Source organism: Platichthys flesus, chromosome 1, assembly GCF_949316205.1.
Source record: "Platichthys flesus chromosome 1, fPlaFle2.1, whole genome shotgun sequence".
Lineage (NCBI taxonomy): Eukaryota > Metazoa > Chordata > Actinopteri > Pleuronectiformes > Pleuronectidae > Platichthys > Platichthys flesus.
The window spans coordinates 30060574-30084471 of NC_084945.1; the positions used below are offsets into that span (position 1 = coordinate 30060574).

The window sequence follows — 23898 nt, forward strand, 5'->3', positions numbered from 1 at the left end:
TTTGGTAATGGGAACTGAATTAAAAACACACTTTTCGTTCAAAGAAACTCTGTGTCTCTCTGGTCTTCCTGTTCGGTCCCTCACAGCGATATTAAAATGCAGTGAAAATAGAAAAAAAAAACGTGCGTTTCCTCGTCCAGGTCTTAATTACAAGATGAACTACTATTGTGGCAGTTAAACTGCAAGCTAGCTGCCTCTGTGTAGTTTCAAGCTGTTGCAACGCAGTTCGGAAAAAAGAACGGGGAACCGCTGCGCTAAGAAACTATAACATAAGCATTATGACCCGCTAGGTGTCACTTTATTTTATTGAGTTGCCATCGTACACTGTGTGTGTGAAAAGCCGATAGCAGGAAAAAATGAACGTGTACTTCTTCTGGGAACTCATGAGGTAGGCTTCTCTAAGCTGGTCTTCCGTTGCGCCACCTACTCTTCTGGCGCCCAATTGTTTTCAGCAAACGGATGACTATAAATCAAAAAGTGTCCATCCGATCCTCCCGGATGGACACTTACAAGCATACATTGGCCTTAACATCTTGGCTGTGCTGCGTTCAGGGAAACTCGCATATTCCGACCTCCTGCCACATAGCGAACATGCAATAGTTTTATCGATGAAAAAATAATGTCATTGACGAAATTCTTATTGATCAATTAATCGATCGTCGATAAATTATGCCCACCCCTAGAAATATGGTCATTTTTTTTTAAAGTTTAAAGTTAATTTTGTTCTGTCCGGCAAGTTAATTTATTAATCAGTAAATTAAATTTAAAACCATAGCGAAGGGACTACTTCTGAAACAGAACTGAAAAGAAAGTAATTTGTTTTAAAATCAGATGCTCACCAGGTCGGCATATTTCTTGCACAAAGCAGCCAGTTTCTCTTCAGGTGTGGCCAGAGAATTCAGAGCCTGCATCAACAGAGCGACCTCCTTCCCTGGAATAAAAATCATAACAGAAAACATTCAGGAGAATTCTTTCAAGTAGATATCCGATGAGAAGATAACCACCTAAGAACCTACAACCTGAGACTAAAGTGGTGACAGGTAAACCAATATGCCTGTCTGACTCGGATGTTATTGCGACACCTAAAAAAAAATATGATGTCAAAGCTCACAATGATGTGAGAAAGATTGCTCGTTTTTTTGGAATAATTCTATTGAATTGCTCCACCTTCGAAAAAACCTTGCAAAGCTAATATGGAGCTAAATTATTATAATCAGTTTAAATTGATTTATAATTTCATGTCAATACAAGCTCTGTTAAAAGTAATGTGATGTCAGTGGAAAGAGCAATAAAAAAAAAAAAGGACTGGGACAGATAAGTAATTTGGACAACCTTCATAAAAAGATCCAAAGCATTATCCTGAACAAAAGGCGGATTCTGGTCACCTATTTATCACTCAGATAGAAAAAAGACTGAGGATATCAGACAACTACTGTTTTAGCAATGTTATATTGGTATGATACGAGTTGTCTGAGTGAAGAAAAAAATGTTTAAATTGAATGTACACAAAATATTTTGGAATGATGTTTTAATTATTTTCTAGGGAAACTAAAACTGTTGATGTACACAGTAAGTACATAGAATGTGTTTTTCAGAAAGAATCAGAAAGCCCTAGAGACCCGCCCAATCGAGAACAACTGGACCCAGCTCTCCTCTGCAACTCTTTTCACAAACAGTGTATGTTACACTTGTGCTTGGTCTGTTCGGGCAATGACACGTACATATTACATTTACAATAAATTTAACAGGGATGTAACTCGGGTGTTAACAAAGACATAAGAACAAATGTGACATCACACATACAGTATGTAATGACGAGAGTGTTTGTACCAAAGGCCTTGTCTTCTCCACTCTTGGGGTCTCCTCCAGGATCAAGCTCTGCCTCCCCAAGATCACTGGGACTATCCTCTCTGCCTGGAGTTTCCCCTCTCTCCTCCTCAGCAAAGCACAAGCCCAAATCAAATGCTGCAACCACTTCCTGTTAACACACACATACACAGCAGGTATGAGTTCTTACCCACCCAAAGTTTTCAGGTCTAAGGCTTCTAACAGGTTGATTTTCACGCAAGGCCGGCTGGCTCCATCTGTCTGTGAGGTGATGCCATCATGCTACGAAAGCAGAACACTAAGATGTTTATTTTCCTGATATCTTTTTCCACAAATGACATTTGTATTAGGGCTGATGATAAATAAAAGATAATTGGATCATTGTTTTTTGTCAATGATTCATTTTCATTCATTTGCAAATGATAGGGACACAGAGAGGAGCAGTAAACAGAGCTGCTAAAATTGTTTTAAGAAAAAAATAACTTTTGCACAATGTATGAAAAGACACCAAATAAACACTGTAGGTGGACTTAGTGGAGCTTTGCATGACTTCCTGGGTGTCTGCCCCGAATCCCTGGCCTTCTCCCGGTTGTGAAGCGGTCCGTGATCAGGGTTCCCACGCTTGCCTTGAAAAAAAATTCCATGCAACCTCCTGATTTTCCAGGTACCATATTAAGTCATGATCTATAGGCCCCTGAAGCTTTCCGCCCCCATCCCCTCACACACACAACCCCCTAGAACACCTGACTACTTACTTGATTTAAAAGATGTGCCAGTCAAGTCTACATTTTAAATGCTTAGAGATTATGTCTTATTGATATATCAATGCATGAAATATTGCAACAAGCTGTAGATGAACAACAATTTATTGAACGGGAACTTTGAGACACATGAGCACTGGGATTGATATATGATCTCTCTTCCACTCCTCTCCTATCTCATCCTGTCATCTTCTCTCCACACCCCCCCTCTCGTGTCCGCTCCTGTCTTCTCTTCCTACTCTTCTCAACTCCTCTCCACTCTTCTCCCTTTTCCTCTGTCATCCTCTACTCTCGTATCCTCCTCTGTTCTTCTCCTCTTTCATCTTCTCCCCTCTTCTCTTCCTCATCGTGAATCTGCAGCGTGTCATTGTCACTCATTCCTGTAATTTATCACACATTTGAGATTATGAGTCTTACGTATGCCTACTCTTACTCAGTAAAAATCACAAAATAGCTAAAAGTAGATATAAGAATGAATGTTACAAAATTGATCAAGACTAGACTGGTCATGTCAACTAGTATAGAAGTAATGTCACAGCCTAATGTGAACATGTATTGGTAGTTATCAAGCAATGCAAGCTAGCCAACACTAGCTAGTTAGTTAGCAAGCTGAATGTTGGCTAGCAGGATTGCACTGCATTTGCTTGCTAATAATTAATGAATCCAAATTCAAAACAAACTCCCCTAAATGTGGTGAATAACACGGTTTTAGGAAAAGTCAATGAGTGAAATACATATGGGGATCAAACATAATTCTAGTATTTTAAAAGCAAGTTAAAAATTACCTCAACAATTCTAGTGTAAGCTAGCCTGACGTTGTCAGACTCACAATTCTAGTCAGAATGTGAGTCTGAGACCGCTCCATTGGGCTGTGATTATGGGGCGTGTTTCAACTGACTAGGAAATAAAATTCCTCTTCGCTCAATTGGATAGAGCTACAACCAATCAGAGCAACGTAGTATGTGACGTATGTTAAGCAATGCATTGTGAGTTATTTACTAACGCCGGGTTCACACCGGACGCTTCAGCGCAGCGCCAAGCCTTAAATTACAGCTGGCTCCCATCCACTCCCATGTTAAAACTGCGATCGTTTCAGCGTTGAGTCTATTTGAAAAACGATTTTAAACTATATTGATGACATATTTTAGATGATATAAATGATCAAATATGCATCCCATACTTTGAAGTCTCCTTCTGTTGTCCTGGAGTTTTAATTTGACCAATGACATTATTAAATGTCCCCCTCTGCCCATCCACTACAAGCAGTGATACAGATAAAAAGAGAGAGAGAGGGGGCTACGTATTCTCCACATAGCATTGAGTAATTTACGTAATTTACCCCGACACCCGACATTTAACGGAGAAAACAGCGAAGTTCTTCAACATGGATGACATTAAATTAATAATTGAAGTGGAGAAGTACAGTGAGTTGTATGATCCTCGGAACATGTTGTATAAAGACAACACCAAGGAGGACACATGTTGGGACGCTGTTGCTTAATGTTGGAGCAACAAGTAAGTATATGCTTTTAATCTACTGGATCGACGGGTGATATTATTAGCACTGCCCGGCGGTTCAGCGTCGCTTCAGTGTCCAGTATGAACAGCCAAGCGCCGGCAAAATAGGGATTAGCGCGGTGCTTTGACGTCGCCGCCACGTTCTCTGTTCCTCTTTCAAAATGAATGCGCTGTCGATGTCTTCTAAAACAGATTCAATGGCAGCATCTACACATCTCAGCTCTCCAGCGGCAGGCATGTTTGTTGAAAACGAATTCAACCCAAGGGCACTATGATGACGTGGTTGATTACGGTACCGTTGATCATCTGTCCATCAACATATAAAGCCCGCCCTGGCAATCTGATTGGCCCGGTCGGGCATAATTTCTCCTCAACGGAGCGACTCCAGACCGAACTTCCCGACCTAAAATGTTGTGGGCGGGGCTAAATTCGTCTGGCATCCAGGCTAAGTGTAAGCTGCTAGCTAGCAAGACTGCACTGCTAACTAACTAACGTTGATAAACCCAGGTTTATCACACAGTTGAAACACAGCTACTTACATTTGAGGATAAACTTGCATAAGAAGTTTCACTGTAGATGTCAAGGCTCCCGTGTTGGCTGGGAAATGCATGTACTTGACCCTTCTATTGAGATCGCGAGTAACGTTTCTCGGTTATTATTCCCGAAGTCCACCAATCCGAAACTATACTTTTAAAGTTTATATCACCAGGTTGCCTGATCAAATTCCAAAATCCAATACACCAGATAGGATGCCAAGAGCATGTTCTACAACATGGGATCATCAATTTCTATCTACAGTAAAAGCTGTTCACATGTAAAGGGTTTTTATAAACTCATCTTAATTCTGTGCTCAATAGTTTCATTTTATTACTATTTTACACATCATCCAATACAATTTTCCAGGACAACTGTTTCAATTTCCATGTAAGTGTTCACTTTTGCTCAGTTTCCATGACTTTTCCAAACCTGGAAAATGAAAAAATAAATTCCATGTTTTCCATGGTTTCCAGGTACCGTGGGAACCCTGGTGATCTCTACATACGTAGCCAGGTTTGTTTATTTAACTTGAGTCATATAGACCTATTATGCCCATTTTAACACAGTTGATATGGTTCCTTGGGGTCTTAATGAAATGTCTCTAACATATTTTGGTCAATATACCACAAGGATAATTTAAAACAGCACTTTTTTTACCCTGTTTAAAACAGCCCTCCTCAGATTGACCTGTTTTGAGCGCCCCGCCCCCCCTCAACGTTAGCTCGCGAGCTAACACTAGCAGGGCTCTTCCGGCCCTGTTAGCTCGCAAGCTAAGGCTCCCCGGCTAGCGTTAGCTCGCAAGCTAATCGGGCCGGTGGAGCCTGGCTAGCGTTAGCTCGCTTCTCCAAGGCCATGTGCGAGACTCCCTACATGGGCATGGTGTGACTATGACGTTTATTTCGGTCGTAATCTCATTCAACGCACTCCAGCATATTGTTTCTGACATAGAGGAACCACAAAAAATCGCGGGAGTTGTTTTTTTCCCCTGAGTCTTTGGGACGGTAGAAATGCCAGATACCCAAATTAACGTGTAGAAGCACTACAAAAGTGGAATTTTCATTAATATGAAAATATGATGATATTTAATATGTCCCCTTTAAACAACCTTATCGCATATCGCAGTTTTTTATATTATCCTGCAGCCCTAATTTGTATGGGTAAATAAATTGTTAAAAAGTGAAGTGTTGTCTGTCCCCTTACATGCTGCATGACCGATGATTCTGAAGCCTTTTATTTCTATTAACTGGTCTTTGACGACAATTGTGACTGAAACGGAAGCGCAGAAACTTTCACCTATAAAATATAGCAATGTACGATATGGAAGTTTGATAGCCTGTAGTTTACGCACACTTAGGGTTGCAAAATTTCGTGAATATTCAAAGTTGGAAACTTTCCATGGGAATTAACGGGAATATACAGGAATTAACTGGAAATTGTGTGGGTAATTTATACTAACTGTATTTACCTTGTCATATACAGACATTAATATAAACATTTGTTTTGTCATAGGCTGATTTGAGCCCTGGGGAAACTTTGGGCACTTGACTATATGCTTTTGGATCTGTGTCATTCTTAACATTGGTCTTTGCATCGTATTTGCAAATGTACACAGCCTGTCCTTCTACATTGGCTGGGGTGAAATGTCTCCACACATGAGTGCACGTGGCATTGTTCTCTAGAATAAGATGAGAAAAAAGCTTGTAAAAAAAACACTAATGCAATCCCAGAGATATAAATAGTTGGCCAAACAATTTGAATCATCAATATTTTACAATGGATGGATAAATGAATAAAGAGGCTTGTGGGCAGATGAACAATCCTCAATCAGCATGTTAATATATTTTCCCCAGTAATATCATCGAAACTTACCTGACTAGTCCTCCACACTACAGCATGCCTCAATAGCCCTGCTGTAGTGTGCAGGATGCTGGGAATTATCTATGCATGTGATGGAAGAATACACAGTGTAGGGTTGACATTCAATAGGCAGCGTGTGCTGCAGTCCATATATCTTTAAAATAGAGTTTTGAATGATGTTTTTATTGCTCAGCTTTTAATATCCGTATATATATTTTTTTCAAAATTCCCCAAATTCCCAAGCTGAATATTCCCATGGAAAGTTTTCCGAAAATTTTCCGGAAATGTTATTTAATGTGTGTGTATGTGTGTGTGTGTGTGTGTGTCTGTTAACTCCAACTCACTCTGAGCACATACACAACGTCAGTCACGTTCATCATTTGTAAACTGATTCCTTCGGTTCACAAAGAATATGAACAAACTGTCAATAGACGTCTCTGAGCTCTCATCAACGCGCTGGGGCTCTTCGCTTTCTTTCGCTCTCTCCACGCTCTCTTCCCTCCTCTCCTGATACAAAAAAATGTACATCCAGGTAGGAGAGTTTTCTGCATGGGCAGGGGAGTGAGCTGTCTGCTGTTAGAGGGTCATGAGAAGAGAGCGAGAGAAGCGAAACTCCAAATTGAATTTTATGCTGAAGGCTTAAAGCATTCACGTGACCATTTGGACTTGATGGTCGCGATACAGTCCTTTTGTACATCTCAAGTGGAACAAGCCGCGATACATTGAATATATTTGATGTGTCGCCCACCTCTAGTCTCAAGTCTGGTATTTTTTGATCGGACAGTTCTTGATTTAAACCTAATTTTGCCAGCTTTGGCTGTTAATGCGACAGGAGTCTAGTTGTCAGCAGGCATGCAGAACTCTGTAAACACCTGTCACGAGAGCTCACACATTCACTGTGTCCAACAGAAAGAAGTTGCACTCCTTAATGGCATAATACTGACTGCTGATATAAAATTATTTTGATGGTGCAACAGCCGGTGAAAAAAGTGAGAGCCTCTGAAGTTTCTGTGGACTTTATCCACCTGGTCCCCCAGTATACTGTAAGGTCTGTAGACACAGAGAAGCCGGTGCTGTTGTGAACGAAGCTGAGCAGAGAACCTCTCACTACGTTCCTCCAGAGGTCCTGTCTGAAAATGGCTTCAGTGAGGCCGAAATGGACAATTATGTTTGTCGTGCTGGTCCTGATGTTGTGGTTTAGCCAAAAGCATTTTGTGAAAAAGTGTCACTTTGTTTTTGGCACAAAAACATTTTTGTAATCCTGCTACTCTTGCTATTTGCAAGACATTAAAAAACAGGAAGACTGACAGTAGCATAGTAGTAGCAGGACAAATAACAAAACATAATACATCACACATAACAATGCATGTTGAGTGTTTACCTGACAAGAGCTGTCCAGGTCGGTAGGAGAATCACTGCCTCCCACTATTCTCCTGGTCGCCACATCAATGTCACACACTGCTGTTGTCTCCATTTGTCCTGATCACAATCTACACATTCACAGAAAAACAGAATTTGTAGAAAATCTCCATGAGATGACAGCCTGACCATCCACTTACATCCAGTAATGAGCAGTGATTGCCTAATACTGTCTGGATGAGAGGAAGACAAATTCAACAGCAGACAGCAGGAGTCCACCACCACCACGTGTGTGGAGAGCTGCAGGAGCAGCCTGGCCTGAACATGCCGCCAGAGTGAAACATGTCAGCGCAGCACAGAGCAAGTCTGCTCATGGGTACAGTCACACACACTGCAACTATGTGAGGGACTCTCTGAATAAAGTAACACAATTCGCGTAACCAGTCAAAATGACGACGATCCCAACTACCTCACCATGTCATTTTTCTGGGGCCTACAAACACTTTACTTCCCTCTCTACAATAACAAGCTAGCTTTAGCCTCACACCAGCATTGATGTGCAATGACAACAGGTTGAAGAACGTGCCGTTCAGTTAGTGGAATGCCACACATGACAGGTAACCAACAACAGTTAGTGACAATCTAACTAATCTTGTAGGCTAATCAGAGTAAAGCTAACCTAAAGGAGCACCGTTTGTATCGATGCTGAATGACAATCGTCTACTAAACAATAGCATGACCGTTGGGCCAAAGTTGCAGTTAAGAGTACTAGCATGTTATTGTAATGGATTTTGAGCAGATCAGTAATGTTACATTTGAGAAAACCGCGTCAGTCCTCTGCAGAGCTTACTGCCCCACCTGATGCAGAGGAACACGAAGGACATGTAGTTCGCTGCATTACTACGTGTTGTTCCCTCGTTTCACTCACTCTGTCTCCTTCAGAGCAAAAACAGCAGCTCTCCCATGAAATTTGTCCCACTGGGCACAAACCCACAACGTGCCATGTTATTTAACGTCGAGCGTTTATAAGCCCTGGTACTACAACCGCTGGCTGCGTTTATACAACTTCACAAAGTGGGAAAATTCCCTTAAACTCAAGTATAATACTTGAGCCGAATTCAAGAGTGTCTTCTCATACTGTTAAAAGTGTATTTACTCAAATGATAACAGTAAAGTGGCTTTGCAGATGAACTAGGTAACCGTAACCGGTCGAAGCTGTAAATGGAGTCTGGTATGAAGTTCCTTCGACTCAGGTCATGTTAGCTCCAGAGCTAAACGCACAGCACGCACTTCACTTTTTGTCCCTTTAAACAAAGGAACGTAACCATTTACAGTGTCGGTGTATCTATTCAGCAACATGGTGGATATCAAAGAGCGCGGGTGCTAAACCCACAGTTATTAGCCGTAGAAGTGATTTGCTATTGTTAGAAGGGCTAATCCTGTGCTATGTGCTAAGCTAGCTTATGGCTAGCCCAATTGGCTCATACTAGAAGTAAACTTTGGCAAATGAGAAATGTGCGAGAGTAAATAAAAGGCTAAACAGAGAGTTATCGTGCTGATACTGGTTTTGTATCAGCACGATACAATACCAGTGAACGAAATGTGCTGATGAAGCAGGCAGAGCGTTTACCTGTGTTTTCACTGTGGATAGAACCAGGAGACAGTTAACAAGCTAGCATCAAAGTCACACATATAAAGTCTAACGTCCGGTTGAACCTTTTCAAAATTAAATATATACGTGTGTATGTGAAGGGTGTCCAGAAGTGAACATTCTTATTCAATTGTTTATAAAAGGCTAGTACAGAAACGTTTGTTGAACACTGTCATTGAAATTATTATGTATCCGTTTCCTGCTGCGAAGCCTACAAAATGAGATATGATTCCCCACTGTTTGTAACATAAATAAGTGCATTTAGCAGCATACTACTGTTAATCAAAGTATAAGAGGTACTTATATTTTACAGGAGTGGTATCCTCTTGTGCTTCTTATACTTAACTTATACTCTACTTTGATTATCAGACAGCTGTAATATAGCTCCTGGTTACTTTACAAGTTAAACTTGTCACAACATTTGCATTAAATGTCACAATGCACCTTTGAATTTTTCGAGTTTTAGTATTGTCTTGTGTTTACTTTTTTCTATAGAACCACTTTCTACCTTGATTTTACTTAATTTAACTATTGCACTGCTGAGCTGATCGGTTTCTCCTTGTCCAACACATATCATTGTACTGTTGTCCCTGTGGTAATTTGCATATTAAAAATAAATCTATAAACTTAGCATAAAAGTCATTAGAGGAGCTTGGTCACAGACGATACTAATTATCAGTATATACAATTAGAGAAGAATATGATTACACTTTTCTTTAAGTAAGATTTTCAATGGGTGAATTTCACTTGTGAAGGAGTACTACTTTGCGGTATTCATAGTTTTACATTTAATAACCTAACATTCATACCCATCATATGCTACGGTAACCTTCCTTTGCACACGTTGCTAACCTTACATTTTTGTTTTTAACGTGAAGGCTCATTTCCTGTCAGAATTGATCGAGTTTGATGAAGGTAAAACCAAAAGCACGAGAGCTCAGTATATACAATTAGAGAAGAATATGATTACACTCAATTAGAGAAGAATATGATTACACTTTTCTTTAAGTAAGATTTTCAATGGGTGAATTTCACTTGTGAAGGAGTACTACTTTGCGGTATTCATAGTTTTACATTTAATAACCTAACATTCATACCCATCATATGCTACGGTAACCTTCCTTTGCACACGTTGCTAACCTTACATTTTTGTTTTTAACGTGAAGGCTCATTTCCTGTCAGAATTGATCGAGTTTGATGAAGGTAAAACCAAAAGCACGAGAGCTCTGTTTGTTCCGGGACGTCAGAGAGGAGGAAAATAACAGCCACTTGATTTCATGTGTCAACAACCACTTAATCTATGTGATTACAGTATCTCAGCTTTTTCACTCAGTTTACGTCTTTCTCTTCTTGTTATAACAACAGCAACCTCTCATCTGGACATCATCATCTATTTGAACCAAAAACGTATAAACAAACTTTGCAGATGACAAACAAGCTTATGACAAGTTTTGATTTCAGTTGTTGAGTTTTTGAATAAAATTTCTCCCACATGAACATAATTGAGTCAGTTTACAATTCCTCACTTCCAACCCTGTGCTGGCACAGTACCATAAGCAATCCATACAGTGTCCATATAACGTGTACATTTGTGATAAGCAGGGATGGGCAAAAATACATCAAAATGTATTTTGATACAAAATACAAATTACCGCTCAAATAAATGTATTAAAATAAAATACAAAATACTGGTGCCAGAAAATGTAACAAACTACAATACATGTATTTTGTATTTTGGAATATAGGAAATACTTTTTTCTGGATTTTCCGTTTTCTCACAATTTGGTATAGCAGAGCATTCAGGTTTGGGCTATAATGTATACAAAGCTCTGGTGAACCCCACAAAAATGAAGAACAGTCACAGAATGTCAGTGTAACAACAGTTTGATAGATTATGTATATATACAGTACTGTGCAAAGGTTTTAGGCAGGTGTGAAAAAAAGGCTGTAAACTAAGAGAGCTTTGAAAAATATAAATTATAATTGTTTATTTTTATCAATTTACAAAATGCAAAGTGAGCGAACAAAAGAAAAATCTAAATCAAATCAATATTTGGTGTTTCTAACCTTTGCCTTCAAACCAGCATCAATTCTTATAGGTAGACCTGCACAAAGTCAGGTATTTTGTAGGATTATAGTCAGGTGTATGATCACCCAGTTATATCTAAACAGGTGCTAATGATCATCAATTTCACATGTAGGTTGAAACATTGTCATTAACTGAAACAGAAACAGCTGTGTAGGAGGCTTCAAACTGGGTGAGGAAGAGCCAAACTCTGCTTCCAATGTGAGGTTGTGAAAGACAGTTTGATGTCACAGGTCATACACCATTGCAAGACTGAGCACAGCAACAAGACACATGGTAGTTCTCCTTATAGGGACAACAAAGAATTTCAGCGTAAAAGATTTGATATTTCACAAAGTTGTCATTATGCAAGGTTTTTTCGCTTTTATTATGAACATCAAACTTGACATGGACCATGAGCCATATCTAGATTTTGGAATGCATGCATAAAATCCAGTATGAACAATTCTTGGAGTCGACCACTGTCCTTGGTTTGCCATCAGGGGGCACCAGTGTTGTGTTTTGTAATGCATTTGAGTTAATTGAATCTCACAAGACTCTGTTGTCAGCAACAGCTGGTCGACTTAAATCAGTGGTTCTCAAAGTGGGGGGCACGGACACTCTCCAGGGGGGGCGCAATGTCACAGACAAAAAAAACGACCGTTAGTGAAAGCTCCCTCAATGGCGAAAATGCAAGGGGCTTGACTGACACAAACAAATCAAATACTGTTTCGTTCCTGATGCACCAATCAAAAGAGGAGTGTTATCATTTGAACGCGAGTTGCACGTACGCTTCAGAGTATAAAAGTAACTGCAGGCATGGTCAGCGCTCACCCTCACTGAGACGACACCCTGCAGAGTTTGTTCGATTGCTCTTGTTTCCTCTATAATTCAGATATTCATTGCTTTATAAACAGTCTAATTAAAGACTCACTCCTTCCTTAGTAATACCTTCCTGCACTTGCAGTAGGCCTATTCGTAGCCTAATCTAAGGAGTAATTTGCTCCACAGTCTTTTTAGAAAGCTCGTAGCCCCAAGAGCTAGCCATTTAGCTAGCTAACGTCTTCCAACCACAGCTAGCCTGTTTCTCCTCAACATCTACAACTACCCCTAACCAACTTTTGGGGGGGCCCAGCTTGCAAAAGTTTGAGAACCCCTGACTTAGATGTTTAGTGTTGACTTATTAAATGTTAGAGTGGTACTTGATTACAGACAAAAATAACTAAAGATTTGGTTAGAAAATTATAATTTGAATAAAATTATATTAATGTGTACTAAAAGCAGATAATCAATATTCAAACTTCTGGAGGATCAAAAGCATGATTGGGACAACCTATTTGTGTAGATTCCCAGTCATCCAGGTCATGGTTTGTTCAGAAGTTGTATCGGTTAACATCCGCAAATGGACTGTTCAGTGTTTCTTGAAGATGTTTTCCTCACTCATCCAAAAGGCTTTTCAGTACAGCACTGAGAGGTCTTTTGGATGAGAGATGAAACATCCTTAAGGAACACAAGAAAGACCTTTACTTGTGCACCTTATGAAGATTAGGACAATCCTCATTCAAATTCAACAAGGCCAGTATGTGTGCGGAGTATGCTCTTAGTCAGTCTATTTTTTTTGACAACACTGGCATCCTGTTTAGGATGTACTGTGGCTTTCACCCACTGTCAGCTGGGATTGGCTCCAGCTCCCCATGTGACCCCTCAAAGGATAAGCGGTGAAGATAATGGATTAATTGATGTTTAAAGCAATGAGGATATTATTACCATGATTGATAATGTGGGACAGCATGATTTAAGTAAACTGGGACAATAATTTCAGTTCTCTAAATGGGGAAATCTGCACGTATTCATTTTCTTAGTCATTTTTAGTACTATGATAATACAATTTTCATGGTAATATTGAGCTTTGCGTGCACAAAGTAAGGTCCTTCTATAAAGCCTAAATCAAGTTTCCCAGATTAGCAAGTGACCTTTCCCAGAATATCAAATTCAGGCAGAATTTCATTTTTTGGCACAAGGAACACTCAAAGCTGTGTCATTTCTCAGAAGTATGCAATCTCCATTTTTCTCCTGGTGAAGTCAGAAAACGTTTTAAGGATTACAGAAAGGTATAACATGTTGATACAATGTTTGAAACAGATATCAGAAATAATTCACAGAAGTCAAAATTGCACTCCCAGACTACCAAAGTTCTCATAATACTGAAGAGTTAAGAAGTTGTTTTAAGTTAAGTCTGCTTTAGTTGTAAGATCTTTGAATCTGTTTGTTTGAATAAAAAAGGATAATAACTTCAGTAGGAATGACATTTAATGTTAATTCCGGCATAATATAATTAACTTTAACTTTAATTTAATTCTGTAAATAAAAAAAGAGCATCTGCTAATGGAGTTTATTGGCTATTATCTATGTATGATTATATATTTAAATATATATCACGTTACACTCATTCTCGTCCTCTCTTGTAGTAATTTCATCAGGGCGGTCCTTGCTCAACCAGCCAATTATCGCAGCGCGGTGAGTTGGGAGCTGAACCTGATTGGTTGAAAGCAGTAGACTGTTGCCGTACAGTTAGACTATTGGTCAGACGGCTTACCCTAACGCTTGAGACCCGCCTGTTTTCTCCCTTCGGTGAGGACGTCGTCTCCATCCAGAGCAGAGGGGGAACCAGCAGAAAACAAGAAGCCTGGTGAACTGTTTGGAGGAAGAAAAGAGGGGAATCCTGAGCTGCTTCCCCGGGATTAATACTCATGTTCCATCGGGAGATCACAGCAGTCATTGCCGCTACTTCACTTACGGTACGTCGTCCGCTACTTGTGTTCCAGTGGCTGATAGTTTGACTGAGCACTCTGCTCCTATGCTCACTGGTGTCAGATGACACGTAAAGCCCCATGGTTCCCTCTTTCCATACATGCAACATTCATATATATTTGAGTGATAGTTCACAAATACTAGACTTTATTGTAGCGATAACTGTCATAGTGCTTTTGTGGTGCTGAAGGAAGGAGCCTTTTCTTGATTTTTGAAGACACTGTGAAGTTTACACATTGGGGCTCCTGTCTTTATGAATGATTTAAGTCATTCTTAAAGATTTAAATGGACCTGCAATGTAAGGAACATGATCAGGGAGTTCCAGGGAGTGGCCTGTAGTAGTTGTTAAAGTGGGGGAGCCCAGTGGATCCTGAAAGGGCACAGTTAGCTTGTAACAGCTGCCTTATTCTGAAGAAGAGACAATCTAAAAAATCCATTGCCTGAAGGTAGTTGTAGATCAATCATTAGCTAGTTGCATAAACCCTCATGGCTAAGAGTGTAAGAATGTTGACAGCAATGAATGAGGGATTTCCCCGGAGCTGATTGAATTAATTACACTAATAATCCATAAAACAGAAGGTCTAAAAACTGTGGAATGTGAAATGTTACCTGACCACGGGCTCCCAGCTCCTTTACAAAATCAGAGCAAACCACCTGCAATGATTGGAAATATGCTGAGATGCCATCTTTTCAGTTGTGGTGGTCCTGGATCAGCTGTCTGTGAAGGGGGGTAGGACAGGGTTTGCCAGGAATGTTTTGCCTATCATGCACATTCAAGATCAGTCTCTGAAAATGCAAAGCTGCAATTCCACGTTTGAGATGGGGCTTGTAGCACTGAAGAAGTATTATTGGTCAAGTACTCAAGTGTTTTATTTTAGCTCCTCAATATCCATGATTTTCTCTCCACAATTTAGAGAGCAGACTTAAGACATTTGTATGTTGAAGGTACTAATATAGGACTTCATCATCTACCTACATTTGGCATTGAGTGGTTTGTTGATGGTAAAAAGTAGTCTTCCCATTTAAATGGAGAAAATGAATGAGGAGGTTGTTGTGAATGTATCCGAGCGAAGAATCTCCTGCTGCATTCTTCATATGTGAAAGGCAGCATCTGTAGGAAGTCCAGACACAAGCAATCCTGCGAGACACTTTGCTTCCACTTGTTCTCTTTTTACGTTGTTTAATACTGTCTCAACTTCCTGCAATTGGTCCAAAATTCCAAACTATCCCAAAAAGTTTTTTCACACTGTATATGATCCAAATGATGGTTTGTTTGATCTCGACAAAGACCACCTTTTTCGGTTAGACAAAGTTTTAGTGTGTAGATCTGGACCATGGTCAAAGGGAAATTAGGTGAGAAAGTCCCATAAAAGTTCAAGGCAATCTTGGACTTTTGATCAATGTGGTGAAATATTTTGAGTAAATGTATCCTGGTGAGTTAACAGATTAAGATGAATCCAGCTCTTTTTTTTGGTGTCGACGAAACTGCTACATTTAATTAAACTACAAGTTACTTCCCCTTGACGGGCCACCAATTTCGGACTTTCAAAAAGTCCTTACATCATCTCCAAACCACAAAGGAATTAAAGAATTGGAAAAGATGCATCAAGACGCACAACAGAAACAGAATGTAACTTTAGACTTGTTTTAAACCTGAATATTAGATGTTAAGATGTGAGATGGATCATGACTGGGGGTTTTCCTCATGGTATATCCTGCTGCAGTGTCCTGAGGTTTCACGCAGCAGACAGCACCATCTGTTCTGCTTCCTGTAGCTACCTGCTGTGTTTGTGTGACTACGAGGACAGGCTGCACTACTCTGTCTTTGATTTCATCCTCCATCGTTACCTCTCTCACGATTGTCCTCCACTTCATTCAGTTTCATCTCCCTTATTTATCTGTCTCTTTTTTTAAGCACACATACACTAACGCACGCGCGCGAGAGTCAGACTGTTGTGTGAGTTATGGTTGTCATGGAAACAGTTTCGGAAGGCAAAAGACACGTGCTCACTCTTCAGACACCATGTCTGATCTATATCTCTCTCTTTGTGTATACTATTATAGACTGGTCCCCTGCAGAATAGACTGTTTAACGTGGGCTCAACGATAATTATTTTTAAGAACTATAATACTATTTCCTTCTTCTGTCAAAAAAACAATGTGATGAAGAAGAAGAAGTTTTACCTGTTTTCTGATGTGTTTTGTTCTTCGAATTAAAATACCATTATAATATTAGGAATTACATTGTGGCTTTTGCACATAGATACATACATTTTAATAAGGCAGACTTAAGTATCTCAACAGCTATTGGATTGATTTCCAAGAATCTTGGTTCAGATTTTCATTGATGGAAGAAGAGTAGTGCAAGAAAGGGTAGTTGGCATTGTCAAATTCAGGGGCTGTCCTGTTTGATGTACAGTGGTCTATCTCTGCTAGGAGATCTGCTCTGTACCTGTATTATTCCTGCAACTCAAGACTCTGTATGCTGGGCACCTGCGCTACCAGATGTCTCTCTTCCGACAATACCTTGAATAAAGTTTTAAAACTAACAATTTAGTGGCACTTAAACTTTCTTGAGTCTTGTTGTTCTGGGTTTGTACCCTCATGGTTGAATGCACTTATTGTAAGTCGCTTTGGATAAAAGCATCAGCTAAATGAAATGTAATGTGAATGTGATAATGCTTATTTTTCTTAAAATAGCTTTATGTGTGGGACAGAATGTCATTACTGACTGAGAGATGTTTCCACCATGAAAACTACACAGTTCTGGGTATGAGCACTGCTAGTCATCGTGTCTGGCCTTTGTGTAGCCTTTGTATATCCTTTTGCTTGTCTGTCTTCCTGTGTGGAATATCAACATCCTCTTATGCTTCACCCCACCCAGTGAAACCAAAGTAGCCACATCTCTCTACTACCTCTGTCTGCTGCAACAACCTCTCTTTCTCATTACTAATCTCTGTCCTCTCAAACTGTGTCTTTTATGTCTGTGGAAGACAGTATGTGCATTTCTCTTACTGTGAAGCAGATTAGCCTCCTCAGGACTGAAGCACCATGGTAAGAATGCAGTCTTATTTGTTCTGATGTGGTTTGTATGTAGCTGAGAGCTTATATGCCATGTTGATGCTGTACCCTCAGTCACTGTGCCTGGTTAAATACATTCCAATCCTCTCAAATTGTTTAGATTACTTTCTTCATCTCTTTTCTCTCAAGCTCTCCTCCAACCCTCCAATTTCTCAATCTGTCTCTCATTGGTTGCTCTGCGCCCTCTGCCTATCTCTGTCTGTTTTATCTCCAGCTCAGTGACTGTCAGGCTCTTGACAGTCTTGGGATTCAAGTTTTTGTCAGCATAGGTTCTGTAACTGACTGTTACTTGCAGTCCATCCTGGCCTACACTAATTCACTATGTCAGCTTCACCATTAACTCTAAAAGATGCATCCAGTACATGACATCACTTCTAGTTTTATTTGGGGTAAACTTTATTACATTTACTCTTGTTGCTCTAATTGAACAACTCCCCTGAGGTCCATCATCATCTAAAAACATTAATATAAGGATATTATTCTAACAAAGTAAATGGTTTTGTATTTATATAGCGCTTTTCTAGTCTTGATGAGCACTCCAAGCTCTTTACAGTACAGTTTTACATTCACCCATTCACACACATATTCATACAGTTTATCTATAAGCAGCACTTTATTGATCTATGAGGGGCAATTCGGGGTTCAGCATCTTGCCCAAGGACACTTCAGTATGCAGATGGGGAAGACTGGGGATCGAACTACCGACATTCAGGAGGGAGAACGACCGCTCTACCCCTCAGCCACATTCAGGGTTCAAGTCATTTACATACACAAACCTTCAGTTCTGAGCCATAGTTATTGTTTTAGTTATTATAATTCGTTGTGCTATTTCCCAAGGTGGTTTATTAAGAAATGTCTCTCTTTAGCTTTCTGGCTGTGCTAGTAGGCTGTATTTATTTGTCTTGTGCTGTGAGTAGATACACAATACCCAGCGGTTGGAGGGAACATTGGCCCTGTGAGCTAATGATCGACAATAGATGAAATAAAGCAATGACATACCTATGAGTCTTGGGCTCAGTTCAGTGGTCGATTTCATTTCAACAGAGTCTTAAAGATGCTGGTACATGTGACATGCAGGGTTTCCCCCAGCACTATCTTGTTAAGGCGGCCGCCTTAACAAGACTAGGGCCCCGCCTTGACTACCAATGCATTGAAAAAAAAAAAAAAAAAAAAAAAAAAGTTGAAAAAAAAAATAAAAAAAATGGCATTGATAATACTCAGGTAATACTGTTTACAACATTAGTCGTGCCAATAAAGTTTTTTGAGTGTAATTGAGACGGCGACATCTGGTGGTTGAATATATTGTTGCATAGTCTATCATAGTCACCTGTCAATCTACCGCCAGTGACGTGCGGTGAGGTCAGTGAGTGGGTATGCATCTGAGTTCTGAAAGCCAGATTTCTCTAAACCTATATATTGTTAAATCAAAAACAATAAACAACAAACAGGCACGCACGGCCGATTTCAAATAAGTTCCTCCCTTTCTTTCTTTCTTTCTCTCTCACTCACTCACTCACTCACACACACAGACGGGACGTATATGAAATGTCACGACGGTGACTTCAGGTTTGCCCGTAGCCTACTGTAGTTTGGTCTAAATGATTAAACATCGCATCCATCGACTTAACGGACCCGTCCCTCACACCGAGGGCAGAATAAACGTAAGGCAACAAGTCAAACCTTCGCCGATTCAAACTACCGGTACTACTTCTATTCAACTTAAAAATAAAAGGCAGCATTCATCATTATGTAGGACTACAGCATAACTGATGGCAACTCCACTCCAGTGTTAATTTCGTTGACGAAGACGATGACGAAATATATTCGTTAACGACCTTTTTTCCATGACGAAGACGAGACGAAGACGTAACGAAAACGAATCTTTGAAAATAAAAACTATGACGAAATCTATTTTAATTTTCGTTGACGAGACGAGACGAGACGAAAATGTTGGTGGTTGACTAAGTCACAATAATTTTTAAAACATCATCGTATCAGGCTGTCATGAAGTATCAGGAGCGGGCGAGTGAATCTGTGTGTGTGTGTGTGTGTGTGCCTGTGCGCTCCCAGATAGCGCTCCGGTCCGTAGCTCCGCCCCCCGCCTCGCGCACTCGCTCAGAGAGACACAGTGAAAGCAGAGCGCGTTCTCGTGGAGCAGCCTCTCAGTGACCGACTGCTTCTTAACTATGGAAACAGTGAAAACCCAGAGTTTCTCTGGTCTCAGCTGGTCAGAGATCAGCGCCGCATCTTCTTCATCAGAGCAGAAGCTGCAGTTGGTTTGTACCGATGTTCAGTTTCTGTGTCCGGCTCCAGTCTGACCTGCTCTCCCTTTTTGTTCAGGCCTTTCTCTTGCTATTCATTCTGTTCCTTTTTAAATTATAATCCAATTTGTTAAAATTCCTCCAGTCTGAAATATCTGCGGGCACGGACACGGCAGCTGCAATGTTGACTTAAAAATCCGCGGGGGTAACGCGACGTGAATGAGCATAGCCAACGTAATGACGTTGGCCTAAGCTGCGTAAATGTCTAGTAATATCTCGATTTTAATTGGTCCATGAATGATATGTAACGTAAAGGCTTATGTGGCATACCATTTACGTAAAAAAGGCACAAAGAATGATGCTTATTTGCGTACATGTTAAATCATACAGAATCAGGTGCGCATGCGCGAAAACTTTTTTTTTCTTGCCGTCCACAATGAATAGGCGGTTAATTTGAACGGAATCCGACATCACAAACTGTCATCTTCTGAGGCAGCTTGATTTTTCTTAAAAACCTGCTTAAAGCAACAAGGTAAGATCATTATTAACCTTAACTACATAAAATTCAAGAATAAACTTAACTTAAGTTCGAATTTAAAAAAAGTTGAAAACATAGGCTACAGTTATTGAAACCGTACCTGTGCACATGGTTTTATCTTGCAATAGGCCAATATAGCCTAGCTTAATGGATGGCAAAAGACAGCCCAAAATTTTGGGCTTCTTTATGCAAAGAAGCAGGCCAACTTCGCCGTCGTCGGCACCACCTCGTCCGCCTCCCCCCCCACCCCCGGATCCACAGCAATCCTCTAAACACAGAGTTAGTGGATGGAACACGGAGTGGGCTATGGACCAAAAATACGCCAGTTGGCTGTATCATACCGAACACGGTGAGTTTTATTTATTTATTATTAATTAATTAATATTTTGATTATAACATTGTAGGGCTTATTAAATCACGAGTCAATGCGTCATTCGTAGGGATGTTCTGCAGAATATGTAGATCTAACCGTCAATCAGCAACACGCGGCCCTACTCAAAGGCCATTCATAGAAATCCCATGCACGAACTATAGACGTGATGCCTTGGATCAGCACATGACGTCCAAGAACCACTCTGCATGTGTGGCCATCACAGCCCAAACCAGCAAAAGTAAGTGTTTCTAAATGATAAATGAATTAACAAACTAAGAATATTTTATTTCTTTTATAATAATAATAATTATTATTATTAATAATTTATTATACAACTTATTGAATATTTCTTAATTAGGTCTGTCAATCAGTGAGGTATTTCAACCGATTGTCAACATGGAGCATGAGGCCATAATTGGTGGTTTTAAATGCCTTTACTGGCTTGTCAAGCACGAGATTGCACACCACACCAACTACCCTGCATTGCTTGATCTGGCAGACCTTCTAGGTTGCGAATATTTTTCCAAATTGAGGGTAAGATTTTTCATTATGAATGTATTATGACTGATGACTGAGTATGAATGTCGTTATGACATACTTTTGGTAAAATTAACTGTTAAGGCACAATTTTTTTTCCCCTAGATTGATCAAAGAACCAACTACAGGTCCCACAAAATTGTGGACGACATGCTGCAGATTTTGGCCGAAGTGGTGGACGAGCCCATTTCAGCAGCAATCAAAACCTCAAAGGCTGTAGGCCTGGAAATAGATGAGTCCACAGACATTTCAGTCTTAAAACAACTGGACATTCATGTCAGGTAGAGTAGTTGTCACCTCTTAAGCGCCTTGTGATGTCCTCTCTGTGTAATAAAAACAGGATCACATTTAATGATGTTATACACATTTCAGGTATACTGACAAAGAAGGGCAGCTCTTCTGCCAGTTCCTGGATCTGGTATCCATACCAGATGGCATGGCAAGAACCATTGCCGAGGCAGTGAAGGAAGTCATTATAGAAAAGGGAATTCCTCAGGATCGGATTTATGGCCTTGGCACGGACGGAGCAGCAGTCATGACCGGTAGAGTGAATGAATGAAGAAAATTTACTTTGAATTTAATGTTGACTATAATGAACAAGTTTGCCTTAATCTATAACTTTTAATGTTTTTAATTTAGGAAAACATAATGGCACAGCCAAATTACTGGCCGACACCTGGCCAGGATTAGTGACAGTGCATTGTGCTGCTCATCGCCTCGCCCTCGCTTGCAAGGATGCTGCAGATGGAGTGCCCTACATGAAGACCTTCAGAAAGCACCTGCAAGATCTTCATCTTTATTTTAGGAATAGTGCAAACCGCACTAGTGCCCTCAAAGCAGCTGCCAGTGTTCTCCAAGTAGCCGCCCTCAAAGTGACAGTAAGAGAAACAACTTAACATCGAGTTCCTTAAAGCAATGTGCATTTAAATGATTCTTCCATTAATCACCTCACATTGCCATCCCCAGGAGGTTAAGGACACTAGGTGGCTGTCTCAAGAAAAGGCCATTTCCAATCTGCAACGGAATCTGCCTGCAGTGCTTGCAACACTTGCGGAGGAGGCAGATCTAAAGAAGGACCCGGTGGCAAGAGGGTTATACACATACTGTGCAACGTACAGATTTGTTGCAGCTGTACATCTCCAGGCTGACATCCTGCCCCACCTGGCCCGGCTCTCCAAATTATTCCAAAAAGAAAATGTGAACTTCATGGCAATTAAGAACCATGTAAGTTGTCATGTTTTTTCAACTGATGTTTATTTCAATTTCTTAATAATTGCATGTCAGTTATAGTCATTAAAAATAAAATTGTTTGATTTGCATGTGTATTTAGGTTCCTGTCACAATTGAGACACTGAGGCAAATAAAGGCAGCAGGTGACAAGCAACCTGAGGGCTCCTTTTTGGCTCAGGTCAATGAAAAGGTCAACAACCTTAACATTGACGCAGAGGAAGAGAGGGTGAGACGTGACAGAGGTTAGCCCACATCTACCGGGAGGTTTTGGACAAAGTTTCAGAACGAGGTAAGCTCAACGATGAATATATAGAATAATTTTTTAAATATATCTATCATTAATGATTATTTTCTCACGTCCACTGTTTAATAGGTCATGGACCCCTACATCGACCGTCTCGTGGAACACCTGGAGCTGAGGTTCCAGCAAGTGAGCATTCTGGGTGCCTTCAACGCTCTGGGACCACCAGGTCCACAAGCTGACGAGGGTCAGGCCATCTCGGACCTTAAGATGTTGGCGAAGCAGTTTCAGGTCATTCAAGAGATGCCACTGCTCCATGAGTGGCAAAGCTTCAAAGTGCTTGTGACTACTGGAATATTAAAAGTGAGTATTTAAAACCTATTAAGTTGTTTGTATATGTTAATGCATATCAGTCAGACACTGACCAATTGTTTTCATCCATCAGGACAAATCCCAACTGGAAATAATGAAGGCAATGACATCTCAGTATGATGAGCTACATCAGCTGTATCCAAACCTGTCCCTCCTGTCAGCGATCGCGCTCACGATACCAGTGGCAAGTGTCAATTGTGAGCGAGATTTTTCTGCCATGAATAGGGTAAGCCCATCATCTTCTCACTATCTTAGTTCAAAATTTAAAATATTAAATACAACATTGACTTCATTCACTCTATGTGTAGATAAAGACAGACCTGCGAAACAGGCTGCAGGGCAAGAGTCTTACAGCCTGCATGAAGATCAGCATCAATGGCCCACCAGTGTCTAAGTTTAATTTCAGCAGGGCGCTGGAACTGTTCTTTGCACAGCCACGCAGAATAGCATGCACTGATGCCTCTTGTCAGCTGTGCCGCAAATAAGAAGATCCAGAAAGGAACTGTAAATAGTTGAATTTGCCCTTTTATGTGCATACAAAAGTTAAGTGTATTGTCCATTATTTGTATTTAATTTGCACTGTTCTTTAATTTTATTTTGTAGTGTCTGCATGTTTTCCACAACATTTGTACCTACTGTTGTTTATTTATATTGAAATAAACAGTTGTTTATTTCATTCATGCGTACTGGCATCTTTGAGCAAAATACCCCCAAAAATTTTCGCCGCGCCGCTACGCGCCGCGCCAACAGCACCGCCACCTGCTTACCACCTTGACTGAGACATTTACTGGGGGAAACACTGCATGTGGGTTTTAGGCATCAGGTGTAGCCCTAATATCAATCTGTCTATTTGATTATTAAAACTATCACTCTTTAAGA

The 23898-nt window shown here is 40.3% G+C and overlaps 3 protein-coding genes across 4 annotated transcripts in view; 2 read left to right on the forward strand and 1 right to left on the reverse strand.

Moving 5' to 3' along the window:
• txlng (taxilin gamma) overlaps positions 1-9556 on the reverse strand; it is a 20773-nt gene extending 11217 nt beyond the window's left edge. The window contains 4 exon segments of the mRNA XM_062390915.1: positions 840-931; positions 1831-1978; positions 7882-7990; positions 9490-9556. Coding sequence (XP_062246899.1) covers positions 840-931; positions 1831-1978; positions 7882-7974 — 333 coding nt within the window. The 5' untranslated portion in view covers positions 7975-7990; positions 9490-9556.
• A 4696-nt stretch (positions 9557-14252) lies between these two features.
• The window catches only part of ccdc102a (coiled-coil domain containing 102A), a 61202-nt gene continuing 51556 nt past the window's right edge, over positions 14253-23898 (forward strand). Inside the window, exon 1 of one of the 2 annotated variants that reach the window (XM_062390917.1) lies at positions 14253-14373. The gene's annotated coding sequence lies outside the window, so the exon portion shown is untranslated. Of the gene's footprint in view, positions 14374-17334; positions 17441-23898 lie in introns of those variants that run through there. The other variant, XM_062390925.1, reaches the window with a different exon arrangement.
• Positions 17430-23765, forward strand: LOC133956100 (zinc finger protein 862-like). Its single transcript, XM_062390938.1, has 10 exons — positions 17430-20877; positions 20998-21173; positions 21282-21457; positions 21549-21718; positions 21816-22054; positions 22143-22400; positions 22507-22695; positions 22780-23010; positions 23093-23245; positions 23328-23765. The coding sequence occupies exons 1-7, from the start codon at positions 20709-20711 to the stop codon at positions 22651-22653; spliced, it is 1335 nt and encodes a 444-aa protein (XP_062246922.1). The 5' UTR covers positions 17430-20708; the 3' UTR covers positions 22654-22695; positions 22780-23010; positions 23093-23245; positions 23328-23765.

What these genes read in the sequence shown, in the direction of transcription:
- LOC133956100 (XM_062390938.1), top strand. Translation starts at nt 20,709, where the DNA reads ATGTTCTGCAGAATATGTAGATCTAACCGTCAATCAGCAACACGCGGC. An exon ending in CACAGCCCAAACCAGCAAAA is followed by an intron (nt 20,878 to 20,997) that starts GTAAGTGTTTCT and finishes TTTCTTAATTAG; the next exon opens with GTCTGTCAATCAGTGAGGTA. An exon ending in CGGAGCAGCAGTCATGACCG is followed by an intron (nt 21,719 to 21,815) that starts GTAGAGTGAATG and finishes TTTTTAATTTAG; the next exon opens with GAAAACATAATGGCACAGCC.